A 15,090-nucleotide genomic window follows, 5' to 3' on the forward strand; every position below is an offset into this window, starting at 1 on the left:
TCGACCTCTTGACTGCCTTCGATGCTGTATCCCACCACACACTGATCGAAAGACTCCAGCACATTGGCATTCAAGGGGACGCCCTCAGATCGATCTCCTCTTTCCTCCAGCTCCAAACCCAAGCAGCTCACCTGCGGTGTCCCCCAGGGCTCATCCCTCAACCCCACGCTCTTCAGCACTTATATGAACCCATTGGCCAACATTGTCCGATCCCACGATCTCAACATAATTTCATACACAGACGGACACCCAACTCATCCTCTCACTCACTGACGACCCTACCACCACCAGAACCAACTTTCACAGATGCATGACAAGCGTCACCGATTGGATGCAGAACAACTGGCTGCAGCTGAACACAGACAAGACGGAAGTACTGATCATCAGCAACAGCATAAACACATGGAACGCATCCTAGTAGCCATCAGACCCAGGACCCGAACCCACTCACTCTGACCAGCCAAAAACCTTGGAATCATTATTGAGAACAAGCTCACCATGAAATCACAGACCTACGCAGTCTCCTCTTACTTAGCTACAAGTATGCTACTCCCCAAAAACCCCATATCAATGGACTGGGCGATGTTCCTCCATAACTTCATACAAACACAGGCTACCCACGGGGCGACCCTGTAGGACACCCAAAAGGAACCAGGACCCAACGCACATCTACCCTCGCAAACCCCCGCACTAGCTCACCCCTCCAGCCACCCCCTGTAGACCATTCCACAAGCAATGACTGGAACCACTGCCCGTAGATAACGGACCACAGAGGAGTGACGCACCCTACCCGCCCTCCCCCCCACATATTCCTGTGTTATATATTCCCAGTTCAGTTATGAACTTGGATTACCCCCTTTACACTACCACGTACAGACAATAAAGGTCTAGCAATTGTCATAAGGGACTGGGTGACACAGTGGGCCTCTCAACATCACCGACAAGCAAGTTTCCAGCATTCCATACATAAACAGAGCGGCACCACCCCCCTCCCCACTTCAACTGACATGCAGCTATCCTCTGTTGAAATGTTGATACCAGATGTAATACACTGAAAAATATACCCGATTGTTGTATAACATGTATGATAACTAAAAAATCCAATAAAAAGGTTTTCCCCCCCAAAAAAGTATGCTCCTTCCCAAATAAACTTCTTGTCATGACGCAGTGCCCACAAGTGTCTCCGCACAGGCAAAGTGTCCTGCAAAGTCATAAAGTAAAGTTGTCCACCAGCTCAGTATCTTTATTCATAAAATAAACAACAAAAAGATTGATGACTTCTCCAGAAGCCTGCAAGTTATTTTAACTCTGTTTGCAAAGGCAGATTATTTCCATAGCCACGAAAATGCAGAAAACATAAAATCTAGAACGCCGATGCTCAGTTACTTATTTTTAATAACGTTTTGTTTATTGGAGTTCTGGTGTGCAAATTTCATGTCGTTTTTGAGAGCAGTATTTTTTAAAAAAAATTGTCAACTCAACATGCACATTTATGTCATAAGTCATAGCGAATGTTATCTCATACATGAATTACTGAAAATAAGAACAGAGACAGCAACATCGTGGGAGCACTGAAAACAGTGAAGGGGATCGCAAAGAAGGCACTATGTGTGATGAGGGGGAGGTTGAAGGAGCGAAAGGGGGTTAAAAAAGCCATTTGCTTTGCTAATGGTATTGTATTATAGCTATGTATTACTGAGTGTATGTATGTGATATGTTGTTATTTTATGTTGTCAGAATTGTATGTGTTACCTATGTGTTTTGATTTGCAGTGGCCTTTGGGACCTTATACGTGTTTAGCAATGCACTTTCCAGCATAAGTAACTAAATAAATACATACAAAAGATACGCAGGATCTGACCTTGTGTAATGTAATAGGTGCTTATGCAAAACACTCCTATGCGTTTAGCCACATTTGCTGTTGAGGACACTGCATAAATAAGAAACATGGCAAAAGAAAGATGCTGCAATAGAGGAACACATCCAAAGGGCAGCTTAGCATAAAGCCCCACTACTTCCAGACCACAAAATTAACAACAGAATGCGAAAGGGCGTAGACAGTGATTGACATATCGGGGAAAAAAATAGTCAAGGCTGGATGCTTGTTTAATGGGCATTGATAAGTGAAATCCTGCAGCCACAGGTGTTTTTATTTTACTGCCCTTTTAGCCATTGTAAGATTACCTAAACACGGGATGCAGAAACATCCTATCTTTAAAAGTTGAACTGTTGCATACAGCCATGCATTATAGATGTACAATCGAGAGTGCTGCTTGTTGCAACCTACACTTGGCTCTGGAGTCACTACAATTTAGATTACTATAAATTCAGAGGCTCAACATAAAGGCAGTTACTTATAAAGTGGCAGTCAACGATCTCCCTTAAACCGGTTCAACAATCTTAATAACACTGAAGAGCCGATGATGGTAGGGCTTAGTTCTTATGTAGGTTTTAAAATAACTTGGTCTCTGTGGCTACAAAATACCAAACAAGATCAACCAAGAGGGTGAGAGGGTCGAAATCAAGTGGGGCATAGGGCTTTAGAAAACATACAACCCACAGTGTTTACGAATGACCACATTTTGCAGTGAGGCCCCTCATTTTGTGTAACTCACTGCACTTCCACATTATTACAGCATTACAACAAAGCCATTAAGTGAGCTAGTAATAATTTGGTGCACAAACCTGTACAAAAATTACACTTTCAATTTATCAGAAGGCACCCTGCTTATCTACTTAACTCTGGAAAATGTAACAATTAAGGGACCTCAACCCAAGATGATCCTGAATGAAATTGATAGCCCAAGCGATTGGCAACTGTTTTAGTTGCCCCTGTGCCAGACGTACACCCTTTGGTTATAAGCAGAACAGCGGCCTGCGTGCTGGGCTCGCTCTGGAACACAGGAGGAATTGTGACTGAATGAGCAGCCTCTGACAATCTGCCTCAGTGTAAAAGGGGCTAAACTTGAAAACAAATGCAATTCAATGTTTCACTGATTGTGCTTAATTTCAGCTTTTGTAAAATAAAAGCCAGCATGAACCAGTCATCACATCGGCCGTGGACGATATACGCTACTAAAGAGGCAGTGCCGCTCAGTGGAGGCACTGGTGGTAACAGCCCGCTGGGGCATCTCTCCCCCGCCTCACTCGCCTGTTAAAGGCATGGGCTGAAGACGGAGCTCTGTGTGTTTAAGAGATCAAGTGAGTGCCGGTAGAGGGAGGCTGAAAGAGAGAGAGAGAGGGAGAGAAAAGAGCAGGAGAGAGAGAGAGGGAAGAGCTAAAATGAAAGAGAAGAGCGAGAATGAAAGCGAGAAAAGCGAGAATGAAAGAGAAGAGCGAGAATGAAAGAGAAGAGCGAGAATGAAAGAGAAGAGCAAGAATAAAAAAGAGCGAGAATAAAAGTGAGAAGAGTGAGAATGGAAGAGAGGAGAGCAAGAGAGAGAACAGCAAGAGAGAGAGAACAGCAAGCGAGAGAGAGACAAAACGGCAAGACTGGAAGAGAGACTGAAAGAAGCGAGAAAGAGAGGAGAGAGCAAGACTTAAGGAGACGGATATTAAACAGAACCACGAGAGAGAGAGAAGAGTGAGAATGAAAGAGAAGAGCGAGAATGAAAGACAAGAGCAAGAATAAAAAAGAGCAAGAATAAAAGTGAGAAGAGTGAGAATGAAAGAGAGGAGAGCAAGAGAGAGAACAGCAAGAGAGAGAGAACAGCAAGCGAGAGAGAGACAAAACGGCAAGACTGGAAGAGAGACTGAAAGAAGCGAGAAAGAGAGGAGGGAGCAAGACTTAAGGAGACGGATATTAAACAGAACCACGAGAGAGAGAGAGCAGGAAAGAGACACGAGAGCGAAGCGGACTGCGCTTGTGCAACTAAGTCATTAAATAAATAAACAAGCACTGTCGAAGCGGACCACGCTTGTGCAACTAAGTAAATAAATAAACAAGGTGGCCCAAGCGGACCACCCTCGTGCGAGCTGGCTCAATATCCTGTGACTCAAATGTGTGCTTACACGAGATGAATGCGTCCTTCTGTAAACCGATGAAATATCTTCCACCTGCAACCATACTCAAGCAGACAGCCAGTACATGTACACACATGGGGCATGCAAAAGAAGACGAAAACAACAAGCATTGAATAAAAAAAATTAATAAAAACAAGCGTTGGCAAAGCAGGCAAGTCTTCCGTGCTGAAAGTGAAACCAGCCCCCGGCATTGCTGTGGTGGGGGAGGGGGGGGCGGTGGAGAGGCAAGCAGGGAACAAGTTAAACGAGGTCTAGCAGGGAACAGATGGCCTGGCCGTGAAGCAGGGGGCGGGGCAGCGCTGGGGAAGCCTGTGGGAGGGTGATTGATGACTTTGATGTTGGGAGGGAGGAGAGCCTTTTGCGAGCCGGCAGGAGAAATGCTGCAGATGCGCGTGCATGTTTAATCACGTGGTTCACGTGAACTGCATGAAAACCGCGGGGCTGAAAGCCCTTGGTTTGACGATGATTTTCGCCACTTGAATTCTCGCTCCGCTCGATGCGCTTGCGCACATCGATAGGTCGCGAGACCTAAAAAGGAAGGGGGACAGCTCATTGGCCTTCACTGGAGGCAGCCACAGGCGGATCGCCGGCGGGAGCGGTCGCAGGGTGCTGGGAGTCATGGCTCAGAAGATAGGACACGAGCGGACCTCATATATGAAAAGGGCAGGATCTAACGGGCATAAGGTCACAGAATTCGGACAGGAGCGTCTGGCAGCGTGATGCATCCTCCAGCCAAAGGGCCACCATAGGTGCAGGCTTGCGACCCCAACACATGAAAACCCTAGGCCGCACAAGGACCAGTAGCATGGCAATCAATCTGCTGGAATATCTGGGCAAAATTTAACAAAGCGTAAGAGGCAAAGCAGAGCATCAGGTAGGACCAGTGAGGAGGTGATCTCAGAAATAGCAGCGCAGACCCCACAACAGTATGCGGAGACCTTGGGGCACAGACAGGCGAGGTGGGAAAAGTCAGTGGCAGGCGCGGAGCAGCACAGGCATCTGTCATTGGCGACGAGCCCCACCTTGTGCAGCTGGACAGGAGTCCGATAGAGCCTATGCAACTACTTAAAATGAATAAGACGCAGACGATAGTTAGGGGATAGACGTTTAATATGTGTGCAGCAGTACAGCCAGTCAGACTGGCAAATCTCAGCGCCTAGATCCTCACCCCACGCGCCCTGTCAGTGGAGATGGAGGACGCCGCAAGAGAGCATATATTTTAGTAACTAGCTTCTTAGGGGAGGGAGTTGTATAGTGGAGGTCGAAAGTGGCCATCGTAGGAGGGGGCTGAGGAAACTAGGGGTGAAGTTTCCTGCAAACAGTTTTAAGCTGATAATAAAGTAGGGTATCCATGGGAACGGGGTCAGGAGCAGGCGCAAAGAATATGTTCCCAGGGTAGAGACCAGACAGCATAGAAAGTCCCAGAGGGGTGGCATGTTTGACCATCCCAGAGGATTGGAGGGGGGGAGGCCGGGTGATGAGCAATGGGCATCGTATGGCATTGTGTCCGCGGAGAGCATGGCAGAGCCTGAAAGTTTACGGAGTCCTTCCCAGGCCCAGCATAGAGTCTCAACAGTATCAATCTCGGCTCGCAGATTTTTTACCGGGGCAAATAAGGCGGTCGTGAGCAGCCAAGGGACGGCTAAGTCGGCCTCCACCGCGACATGAGGCTGAAACTGAGTGGGATGGAGCCAAAAGTGGAGAAAACTAGCCTGAGAGCTTAGAATGTAGAGTTTAAAATCAGGAGCACCAAGCCCGTCGCACGACATCGGGAGGGTCAGAATACAGTATGCAATCCTGGGTTGTCAGCCAGCCCGAATGAGAGTGATTAACGAAGAGCGGACTTTACGGAAAAAGTGAGAGGGATGGGGATGTTAATAAACATATAAAAAATTCGGGAGCACCACCATTTTGGCAATGGCTATGTGGCCGGAGAGAGACATTGGCAACCGGCTCCAAAGGGGGATCTTGGATTCAATCCAGTCCACTGCACGACCGAAGTTAGCCCTCCAAAGCTCATCAATGTCCCTGCTCAGCTGGATACATAAGCATCCAGTGGGCTTGGATGCCTACACAAAAGGATAATCCGGGTCAAAGGGTGCTGTGGCATCGGTGAGGGGAAAAGGCACAGATTTGTTCCAGTTCAACTGAATGCCGGAGTAACCACCAAAGCATATCACCTCACGGACCAGTGGGCTAAGGTTTTCCTGGGGGTTGCGGACGTAGAGAGTGATGTTGTCCGGGTACATGGAGACAAGCAGAGCGCGAGCCGTGAATCCAATGCCTATCTGGGTGTGATATTGGCGAAGGCGAGCCGCAAGAGGTTCGATTTCAAATAGCATGGGTGACAGTGGACAACCCTGTCGAGTACCATGCGTGATGGAAATGGGCTCAGAAATCTGGCCGTTGATCCACAGGAGGGAGGGTGTAAAGAAGCAGCACTTAACGTATAAAGACTGGCCTGAAGCCTAAGCGGAGGAGGAGTTAAAACAGGAACTGCCACTCTAAGGTGTCAATGGCTTTGGTGGCGTCAAGCAGGGCAGCAACTGCCGGGAGCACATGGTTGATTTGATGGAGAAAGGAGAAGATGGTACTGAGATTGTGGGAAGTCACGCTGCCAGGGATGAAACCGGACTGGTCCGGGCGGGCAATGAGCGGCATGAGGGGAAGAAGGCGAGAGACAGGTAGTTTGGCAAAACTGTTATTGTCTGTATTGATGAGCGACAGGGGACAATTAGAATCATGCAGCTCAGGTGGTTTGTCCAGATTGAGGAGTAAAGTGAGTAATGCCTCGCGAAGCGATGGGAGGGGGGGGGGGGGGGGGGAGAGAAGAACTGTCTCATCTCAAAGGACTCATTGCACATGGCGGCCCAGGATGAGGGCGAAGGCCTTGTAGCGAGCAGTATTATGAAGAAAATAATGGCCGGGATTATCTCATTAGCTGAAAAACAAAGCAAAACTGCACAGGGCACACATGTGGCAGGTGGTGAATTACACATGGTTGCAAGTTATTATGAAATGTTGAAAATTTTTGCCATTTAGAGTAGGGTGACCAGATCTTGAAAACCAAATACTTGGACATTTTGGAAAAATAGAAGAAGGACTACAATTTTCCATCAACTGAATGGCGCAGAACCAACATCAACATAGGATCACAGAGGAGGCATTAGGAAAATAAATACAATGTAATTTCTACGACCAACATCATACCTATTAATTAAATTGCTTACTTATACCAGCTGCTAACTAGCACAGTTTAGAACACCCACAAAACTGCTGGTGAAAAAACCAAGACTGTCCGGGCAAATCTGGGACGTCTGGTCAACCTAGTTTAGAGTCTCTCTGTGGAGAAGGCGTAATTAGATACAACGAATTAATGGATATGTAAAGTGTTTCAAATAAACCTGATGTGTGTATTGAATGGGCAGTGTTCAATTGATGTACCACGGGTTTGGAGAGTTCCAAAGCTGTTAGAGCACAGCATATATGTTGAACATTTGTTTCAGTGTTTTGTGGGCTAGACACACACAAAAGTATGTACACCGGTACACAAACACACCCATTCCCCATGCCACCGGCCTCTGCAGCTTAGGATTGGGAGGGGTCAACATCGAATCGTTTTTCGTTCGAGTTTCTCAGAGGACCTTTAGCTGAGACAGAGCCCAAGCTTCCAGTGGCTCGACAGCTTCTAGTTTCAAAATCTGCCTTTGTCATGGTGACTTTTACATTGTATATATGGGACCTACACTTATTCATAATGGCTTATTTTGGCTTCTTTTCAAGCACAATTTACTGTTCAGGTATTTCCTATGCCAAAGATATAAGCCATACAGAGGAGGAATGTCAAGACCAAGTTAAGGTCCCACTGTGCATCACAAACAGTTTAAAAGGGAACATGTGTCAAACGTTTAATAAACCTCTTCACAACAAATTATTTAAAGAAGGACGTTTGATCTGACAAACGTAACCAGATCGAAAGGGCTGGAAAATAACCTTCTCTGGTGCCCGCACCAAGGCCTAGCAGGGCTAAAGACAAAGAAAACAAAAGCACATTCACAGATTGCCTAAGGGGTCTGGTATCTCGGGCACTGCACCAGGTTACAAATTTGTCCCGGCAGCCAGCACAGATGGATTTTCTGGAGGTCCGTCTGGGAGGCAAGGATGACATTCACCACTTTAGACAGTAAATTGGTAGCAATCAACTGCCGCTGTTCAATCACCACGCAGTGAGATGAGAGTTGCCTAGATTTGGGTGAATGATCCTGCTGAGGGTTGAGACAGGAGGTCCCCACAAAGTGGTAGCTTGATCTGAGGACAGATGCTCATGTTCAGGATTTCTGGGTACCACACCCTCCTGGCCAAATAAGGGGGCCCTAGGATGATGCTGGGGAGGTGAATAAACGTAGTCTTTTTAAAACAATTTGCAAGTCCCAGCTATGAGATGTGATGGATTGCCAACCAGGGAGCAAGTGCTCCAATCTGCCCTGCACTGGTAGGGCAAGTGCTGCTGTGTGCAAACGAAAGCTGTTTTGTGGGCGTTATTGCAGGGGAAGAACATTCTGCCCGTCATGAATAATCTGGGACAAACAGGCTCTAAGGTCCTTTGGTACTGCCTCTGAGATCTCGATGACCATGTCCTAAAGGGTATGTTCACATTGGCCTAATAGACTGCTTTTACTCATTGCAGTGGCAAGTTGGCATAAGAAAACACAACTTTGCCAAAGGCATCAATCTTCTGGATTCTCTAGATGGGGTATTGGTTGGAAAGGAATTAGGATTCACCTTACAAGTCAAGGCCTGTACAGTGAGACTCTCTAGCGTAAGGTGCTTTGTGAGAAAATCTGATTCAATGGATGCTAACCTATGCCGCCTGGCCATGTGCCATTTAAGAAGTGGGCAAGAACGTGGTTTCAAACACGTAGTCATCAAAGTATATGTCATTAAATGGGATCAAGAGCTCAGATGTTGCCAGCTAAGGCTCCAATGTCAAAACGTTACTTTTAGCCTCAGTGGAGGGTAGCTGTAATTCTAGTACATCAATTGCCATCCAAACCACCTCTGCAAATGAGGTACTTTCTACCAGTGGTGGCCCAAGCTCTGTCTCCTGGGAGGTATCAAGCCCACGGGCAGTTTTAAATCACGGAATAAGGCATCATCAATATAACTGGAGGGGGCGTATTATCCACGCCTCTCAGTATCATCATCAGTATCCTGAATTCGACCCTGCACTGAGACAGATCCAGAGTCGAAGCCAAGAAAAAAACTGAGCCTCTGAGCATAGTTGCAATGTACTAGAAGCCATGGATTAGAGCCAGTCAGCTATTTGGAGGGGGTCTATGCAGAATCTACACGAAGACTGCAACTTCTTCCCGAGTCCGTTCGCCTGCCAGTCTAGCATCACCCTCAGGTGACTGAAGGTACAATTTATTACATGACCCAGTCATATTTTTAGACCAGCCACCAAACGCACACCTCCTGCAGGTCTGACTTACATCAGCTTCCTGCAGTCGTGACACAGCTTGAATCCGGTTTTCCATGAGGACATTGTTCTCTAACACTACACTGGAAAGCTTAAGTTAATAAAACACCGACAAAGTTGGGAGTGAAGCTCCAGATTTGAGTCCGAAGGCACAGAAAGAAAGGGTGATGCTTATATGTATGACACATCTAGGGTGATCTGAAGTTAGCACGGATCCATACCCACAAGGCATCACCAGTCAAGCACATGGGAGCACTGCTAAAAAAATGATCCTAATCCAGTCTCGGTCCAGGGGGATCTTCTAAGGTGACAAATCATTGAATTCTCTTTCCATTACTGCATGGTAAGTGCACCACAACATGAACAGAGACCGCCTGCGGACCTCAAGCATGACACCAAAATTATTCACTCGGGCCACATTAGAAACCCAGTGACTACCAACTAAGCACCACGAACAGCATGGCCTCTTACTTGTCAATCAAGAAGTGCACTGGGGCCTCGTCATGGCTAAGAGGCACCATTCAAATGTTGCTACAACCATAACCAGTCCAATTCTCTTTTAAACCTGGTTATTGGGTTAGTGTTCTTGTGGCATAATGAGTAAAGAAGTGATGTTGCAGTGAGTGGTAGGAGCACAGAGTGGAAAAACAAAGCATTACGGATGAACAATTTGAACTGCAAATGCCACCTACCTCTGGTTCACAAATGGGGTCGAGAGTTCAGAGATGAGTCGGAAGTTGGCAAAGAATGGCAGAACACCTCGATTCTGGAGGGGGTGGAAAGCGAGAGCAAGGTGAGACAGTCCATACAATGTAACTTACTACACATGCTAAATACTATGGGTATGAGTGTGAATGAGAATGTGGGTAAACTAGGGAAAAAGTCAGAAGATAGCTGGCAAATGAGAAGAGGACATGCAGCGGTAAGAAATGAAGGGATTGGAAAGGACAGGTGGGTGAAGAAGATAAGAGACATCAGGACAGCTGTAAAGTGAAGAGAGGAAAAGAGACAGTGGGCACAAAGAACAAAGGTAAGGCTGAACAAGAGAAGGAAAGGTAGTAATCTAAGGACTCAAAAGCTGACCAGCAAGATCAAAAGCTCGGGTGGGCCGTTAACACCCCAAGTAGAAATTTCAAGGGCATGAAACAATAAACATAGATAGTAGCAGAGAATACCAGTCATTACAGAAAAACAAAAAACAACACAATCAGTAACACGGTTTTAACTTTGCATACGTGTACAATGCATTGTATTGTTATTCACTTTAAAATACATTTATCACGCATGCTGGTATTTTTAATGAAATAATTTTAAAATGCATTGTACATGTCTATTTTTTATAATGGATGAGAACAGCTCATTATCTGTGTAATAGCCTTACTTTATAATAATGTATATATTTTTTACTTCTCCAATGCATAATATACTTTTTAAGATTTCTCATTAAACTCTGGCAGATTACCATGGATTTTAGAAAGAGCAAGCTCTCTGTTACGTAGATATTATTTTAAGACCACTGTGCCACCAATTGGCCCTAAAGATTAATACTTTTTAAGCCTGTATTTATTTCTCTAACCTTAACTCACTATTATAATTATAAAAACGCAATGGTAAGTCCAACAAAAAAAGATTCTATTTTCAAAATCAAATAATAATAATAAAACATTTAAAAAAAGATACTCTAAAAAAATTTAAGTTATCTTTACAAGATATAGTTTAAAATGAGTTATAAATGTGGGACGATGTTGACATGCCACATAAAAGAAAGTGTTGTAAATAATAATCAATGTAATACTCCCTAGTAAAGGTAACACACCATAGCAGAAAAGTCATCAATTCTCCGCTTTCTAGGTGATCTAATCAAGCTCCAAACAATGTCTTTAAGGAATAAATATTTATTGAAGAATATTGTAAATAACATCAACAATCTAACTTCCAGTTTTTACACAAAAGTTCTCCTCAGAAAAGATCTTGTTCATCAACTGCCACCTTAGAAGACTTAGGACCTATGGAAAGGCAAGGAAAAGGGGGCCAACATTGATGTAAAACAGGATATTTGAATGTGTACAGAAATAGGTTATGTTGATTTATAAAGCACACTAATCACCCGAGAGGGTATACAGATGCCTATGCAGATGTGTGGTCCTGAAGAGGCTTATACAAAGAGCCAGTTCTTCAGCTTCTAGCGAAACTGAAGAAAAGTGAGGAGGAGGCTTTGATGTGTTGAGGGAGGTCGTTCCATGTCTTGGGTGAGGTGTAGGGGAATCAGCGTCTTCTAGTTTTGTTTTTGCAGATGCGGGCATTGTGAGCTATATTGAATGAGGCGCCGCGTAGGGGCCTGGTGGGTTGGTGAAAGTGTATGTGGCTTTTCAGGTATTCTGGTCCTATGTTGTGTAAGGCTTTGTATGTGTGTATATGAAAGTACAATACATCTCTGTACTATAAATAGGCTTTCCTGTTTTCAGTTTCTATTTTTGGTAAATCCTGGTGTTTTTTTTCAGTGTTTTCAAGTGATTTCAATACCTTTAAAAACAGTGCTCATCAGTGGTTACACATTTTCGCGCCATTAAAAACTACAGAAATAGTGTTTTTCCGGTGTTTTTGGAACGTTTTTTTTTTATTATTGCTTGCTTTCTGCACTGATAGCGCATGGTATATAGACTGTGTAAGTATAGTGTATGAGGTCCAAATGGATTTTTGCAAATTAAACTTATTGTAGTAAACCATACAGTACTTCTTCGGTGAATCTCTGGTCATGTGCGCTTGCTGTTTCCTTCCCATGTAAACATTCTATGAAAAGGCTCTCTCAACATTGGCACTTAAGATGGGCAATGCCAAAACAGCCAGTACACAATTTGTTAACTCTGGCTACTGACATAGCTTTCCATGACAATACTGTTTCACTTGAAGATTGTGGGTATCAGGCCAGGTTCTGCAACATTTGCACTTATCTGGGTGCTTATGCCCTCAGAGTTATTGAAGCGGTCAAAAATGAAGCAGCACATTTGAAACTATAGAGGAAATTCCCCTTTGTGGAACGGATTTAGACCAGAGTACCACAGTGAGGTTTGACATTTCTATGCGTTATTGCAAGCCATTTCTCATAAATTGTAAAATAAAAGTTCCTGAATTGCTCTTCACCATTGCTTTGCTTACCAAGTGACAAGCACTCTAACATGGAACATGTTGCAGTGCCAAAGTCACTAAAGGTGTCACCCAGCCTAATCTCAAGATGTTCCACATCTACCCCAATTATGCTGAACACTTGGCAGACCAGGGTGCTTCCAGACTCTAGTTTTTAGGTCTCGCGACCTATCCATGCGCGCAAGCGCATTGAGCGGAGCGAGAATTCAAGTGCTCAAAATACTTGTGAAACCAAGGGTTTCGTTCGTGCGGTTTTCTTTGAGTTCACGTGAATCACGTGACCAAACAAGCACACGCATCAGCCTCCCTCCCTCCCTCCTAATTGCATTTTTTCACGCCCGCACAGCACATCAAAGGGCTTCTCCCAGCGTGTGCTGTGCGGCTTCTCCTCCCCTAATTATTCATGGCTGGCCGGTGGCCGGCCGTACTTTCAGTTTCCCGGCCGCTCTTGTTTTGCATGTTTTGATGCATGTAGAACACGCCTATTATGGTAGCTTTCTATTATTTTGCTCTTCTCAAGTACTTTCTACACCACATTCACCTCATTCAAAATGCTCCTTTTTTTTAAAAAAAGAGCTTTGTATGCATCTCTGGATCCTTAGACACAGCGTTCCTTCTTACGTTTGCAGCCGGGTCTTTAGTTCTGCACAGCATGGAAATCTGTGTTTTATAATACCCATCTAAGGTCCCTCAGTTTATTTGCTCTCGTCCAGGCAGATGCTCTTTCTCCTTCCTCCCAGCCACCCACTAGAACGCCCTTCCGTTGGACATTCATGCTCACCCTAGCAGTCTTCGCTTTAGATAACGTTTGAAAACCTGGATATTCTTTTAAGTCTGCTTCTTTCTCTAGCTTTCCCTGGTACAAGACGTGATGGCAGCACACTGCACACACAGCAATAATGTGTTCAAACCTAGGACAGAGGTCTCCAAAGCTTTGGTGTGGCCAAAAGCTCCCTTTTCCTCAGGTTTGAAACAGGAAGCAAAATCGTGGATGAGAGAAGAAAACGTACGGAAAGCTTCACTTCTCACAAGAGAAATAAACTTGACTGCAGTGATAACCTTGAAACCTGTAACAGCAGTAAAATGTTTACGTAGAGTCTTAATCCAAGTATCTTCATGAATGATTTGTCTCTGCGACAGAATCTACGCAGGCTGCATGAGAGAAGCTAATAATCTGCAATAATCTGGTGTATGTTTCATGCAGCCTGCATTGGTATCGAGGTCGACCACTGTAGCCATAAGGCCACATCCTCTACCCCATCTAACTCCAAGACACATGCGAGATTGTATTACCTTATTGGAAGATACTAAAAGGTATATGTTTCTATGAGTAGAGGTACCCGATAGAACAGTTAGAGGTTGTCACTCATTGCCAGGCGTTGGAGCTCGTTCACTGATAACACACTGCAGCCAATCGTAAAGCTTCTTGCCTGTGCCGCCCGAAAGCTTCTGAAAGCTGTGAACGAACACAACTGTTACCTTCGGATTGCACAGAATCTCTTTTACCCACCTTTTCAGTATAACTGGGTCCAAACTAAAGATAGGTTTGACCTATTGGTCGGAATGCTTGGATCAAAGTTCGCTGGCGGCAGACAGATCCTAATACTGACAATAGAAATGCATACAAGTGCATGGCGCCAAGCATTATTATGAACCGCGGCGTTTCAGCTAGCAAACATATCGCCAGAATTACTACCGGCGACGTATCACTCCGCCAGAATCATCACCGTTCTAATCAATAATATCACATCTGAATTGGCATATCGGCTAAAAGTAAAAGTACAATTGTTGTGATTAACATCCCATGGGAATTGATCGGTCAGAAAATAGTCCATCATAATTACAGCCTCCTAAAAGAAAATACCTTCTAACTTACTGTGCGAGAAAATAACCGCCCTAGATGGACTGTGACACTTAAGAATATCCCATCAGAATGAATAGAGCGAGGCATGTTGTGGATTACACTTTAAAACCGGGCAGACTGCTTGATTGAAACGTAAAAACATCACATAAACACAGGGAGGGAGGGGATTAAAGATCACAGACAAGTGCAAGAAAAAACAAGCACTGGCGTTGCCAATAGGTTTCGCATTTGGAAAGTTGGAGCTATATTTATATATTGTTATTGACAATGCAAATAACGATATATAAATATAAAATGTTATTTACAAAACCAATAGCTCCAACTTTCCTACTGCGAGACCTATTGGCAACGCCAGTGCTTGTTTATCATGTCCACTACAGCAGTTATGTTTTCCTGTAAAAATCTAAGCATGCAGTATAGTGTACTTGTTTTAACATCACTATTAATATGTGACCAAAGCTCCTCACATTTCTTGCCTTTGGCATAATCACTCAGCAAGAATTCTGTTCAGGGTTGCCACATGGATAATAGAGCATTTACAGCCCCTTGGACTGAGAACCATCAGCTAAGGGACACAGTT

At 44.6% G+C, this 15,090-nt stretch overlaps 1 protein-coding gene across 2 annotated transcripts in view; it reads right to left on the minus strand.

Moving 5' to 3' along the window:
- Positions 1 to 15,090, minus strand: part of LOC147748493 (TLC domain-containing protein 4-A-like) — a 190,461-nt gene that overhangs the window by 67,022 nt on the left and 108,349 nt on the right. For both annotated transcript variants that reach the window (XR_015309393.1, XM_086962603.1), the window contains exon 6: positions 10,195 to 10,268. Coding sequence is in view for 1 of the 2 variants with exons in the window: in XM_086962603.1 (XP_086818729.1) it covers positions 10,195 to 10,268 (74 nt within the window). In the remaining variant the exon portion in view is untranslated. The remainder of the gene's footprint in view (positions 1 to 10,194; positions 10,269 to 15,090) is intronic.

This window comes from Lissotriton vulgaris, chromosome 1_1, assembly GCF_964263255.1.
Source record: "Lissotriton vulgaris chromosome 1_1, aLisVul1.2, whole genome shotgun sequence".
Lineage (NCBI taxonomy): Eukaryota > Metazoa > Chordata > Amphibia > Caudata > Salamandridae > Lissotriton > Lissotriton vulgaris.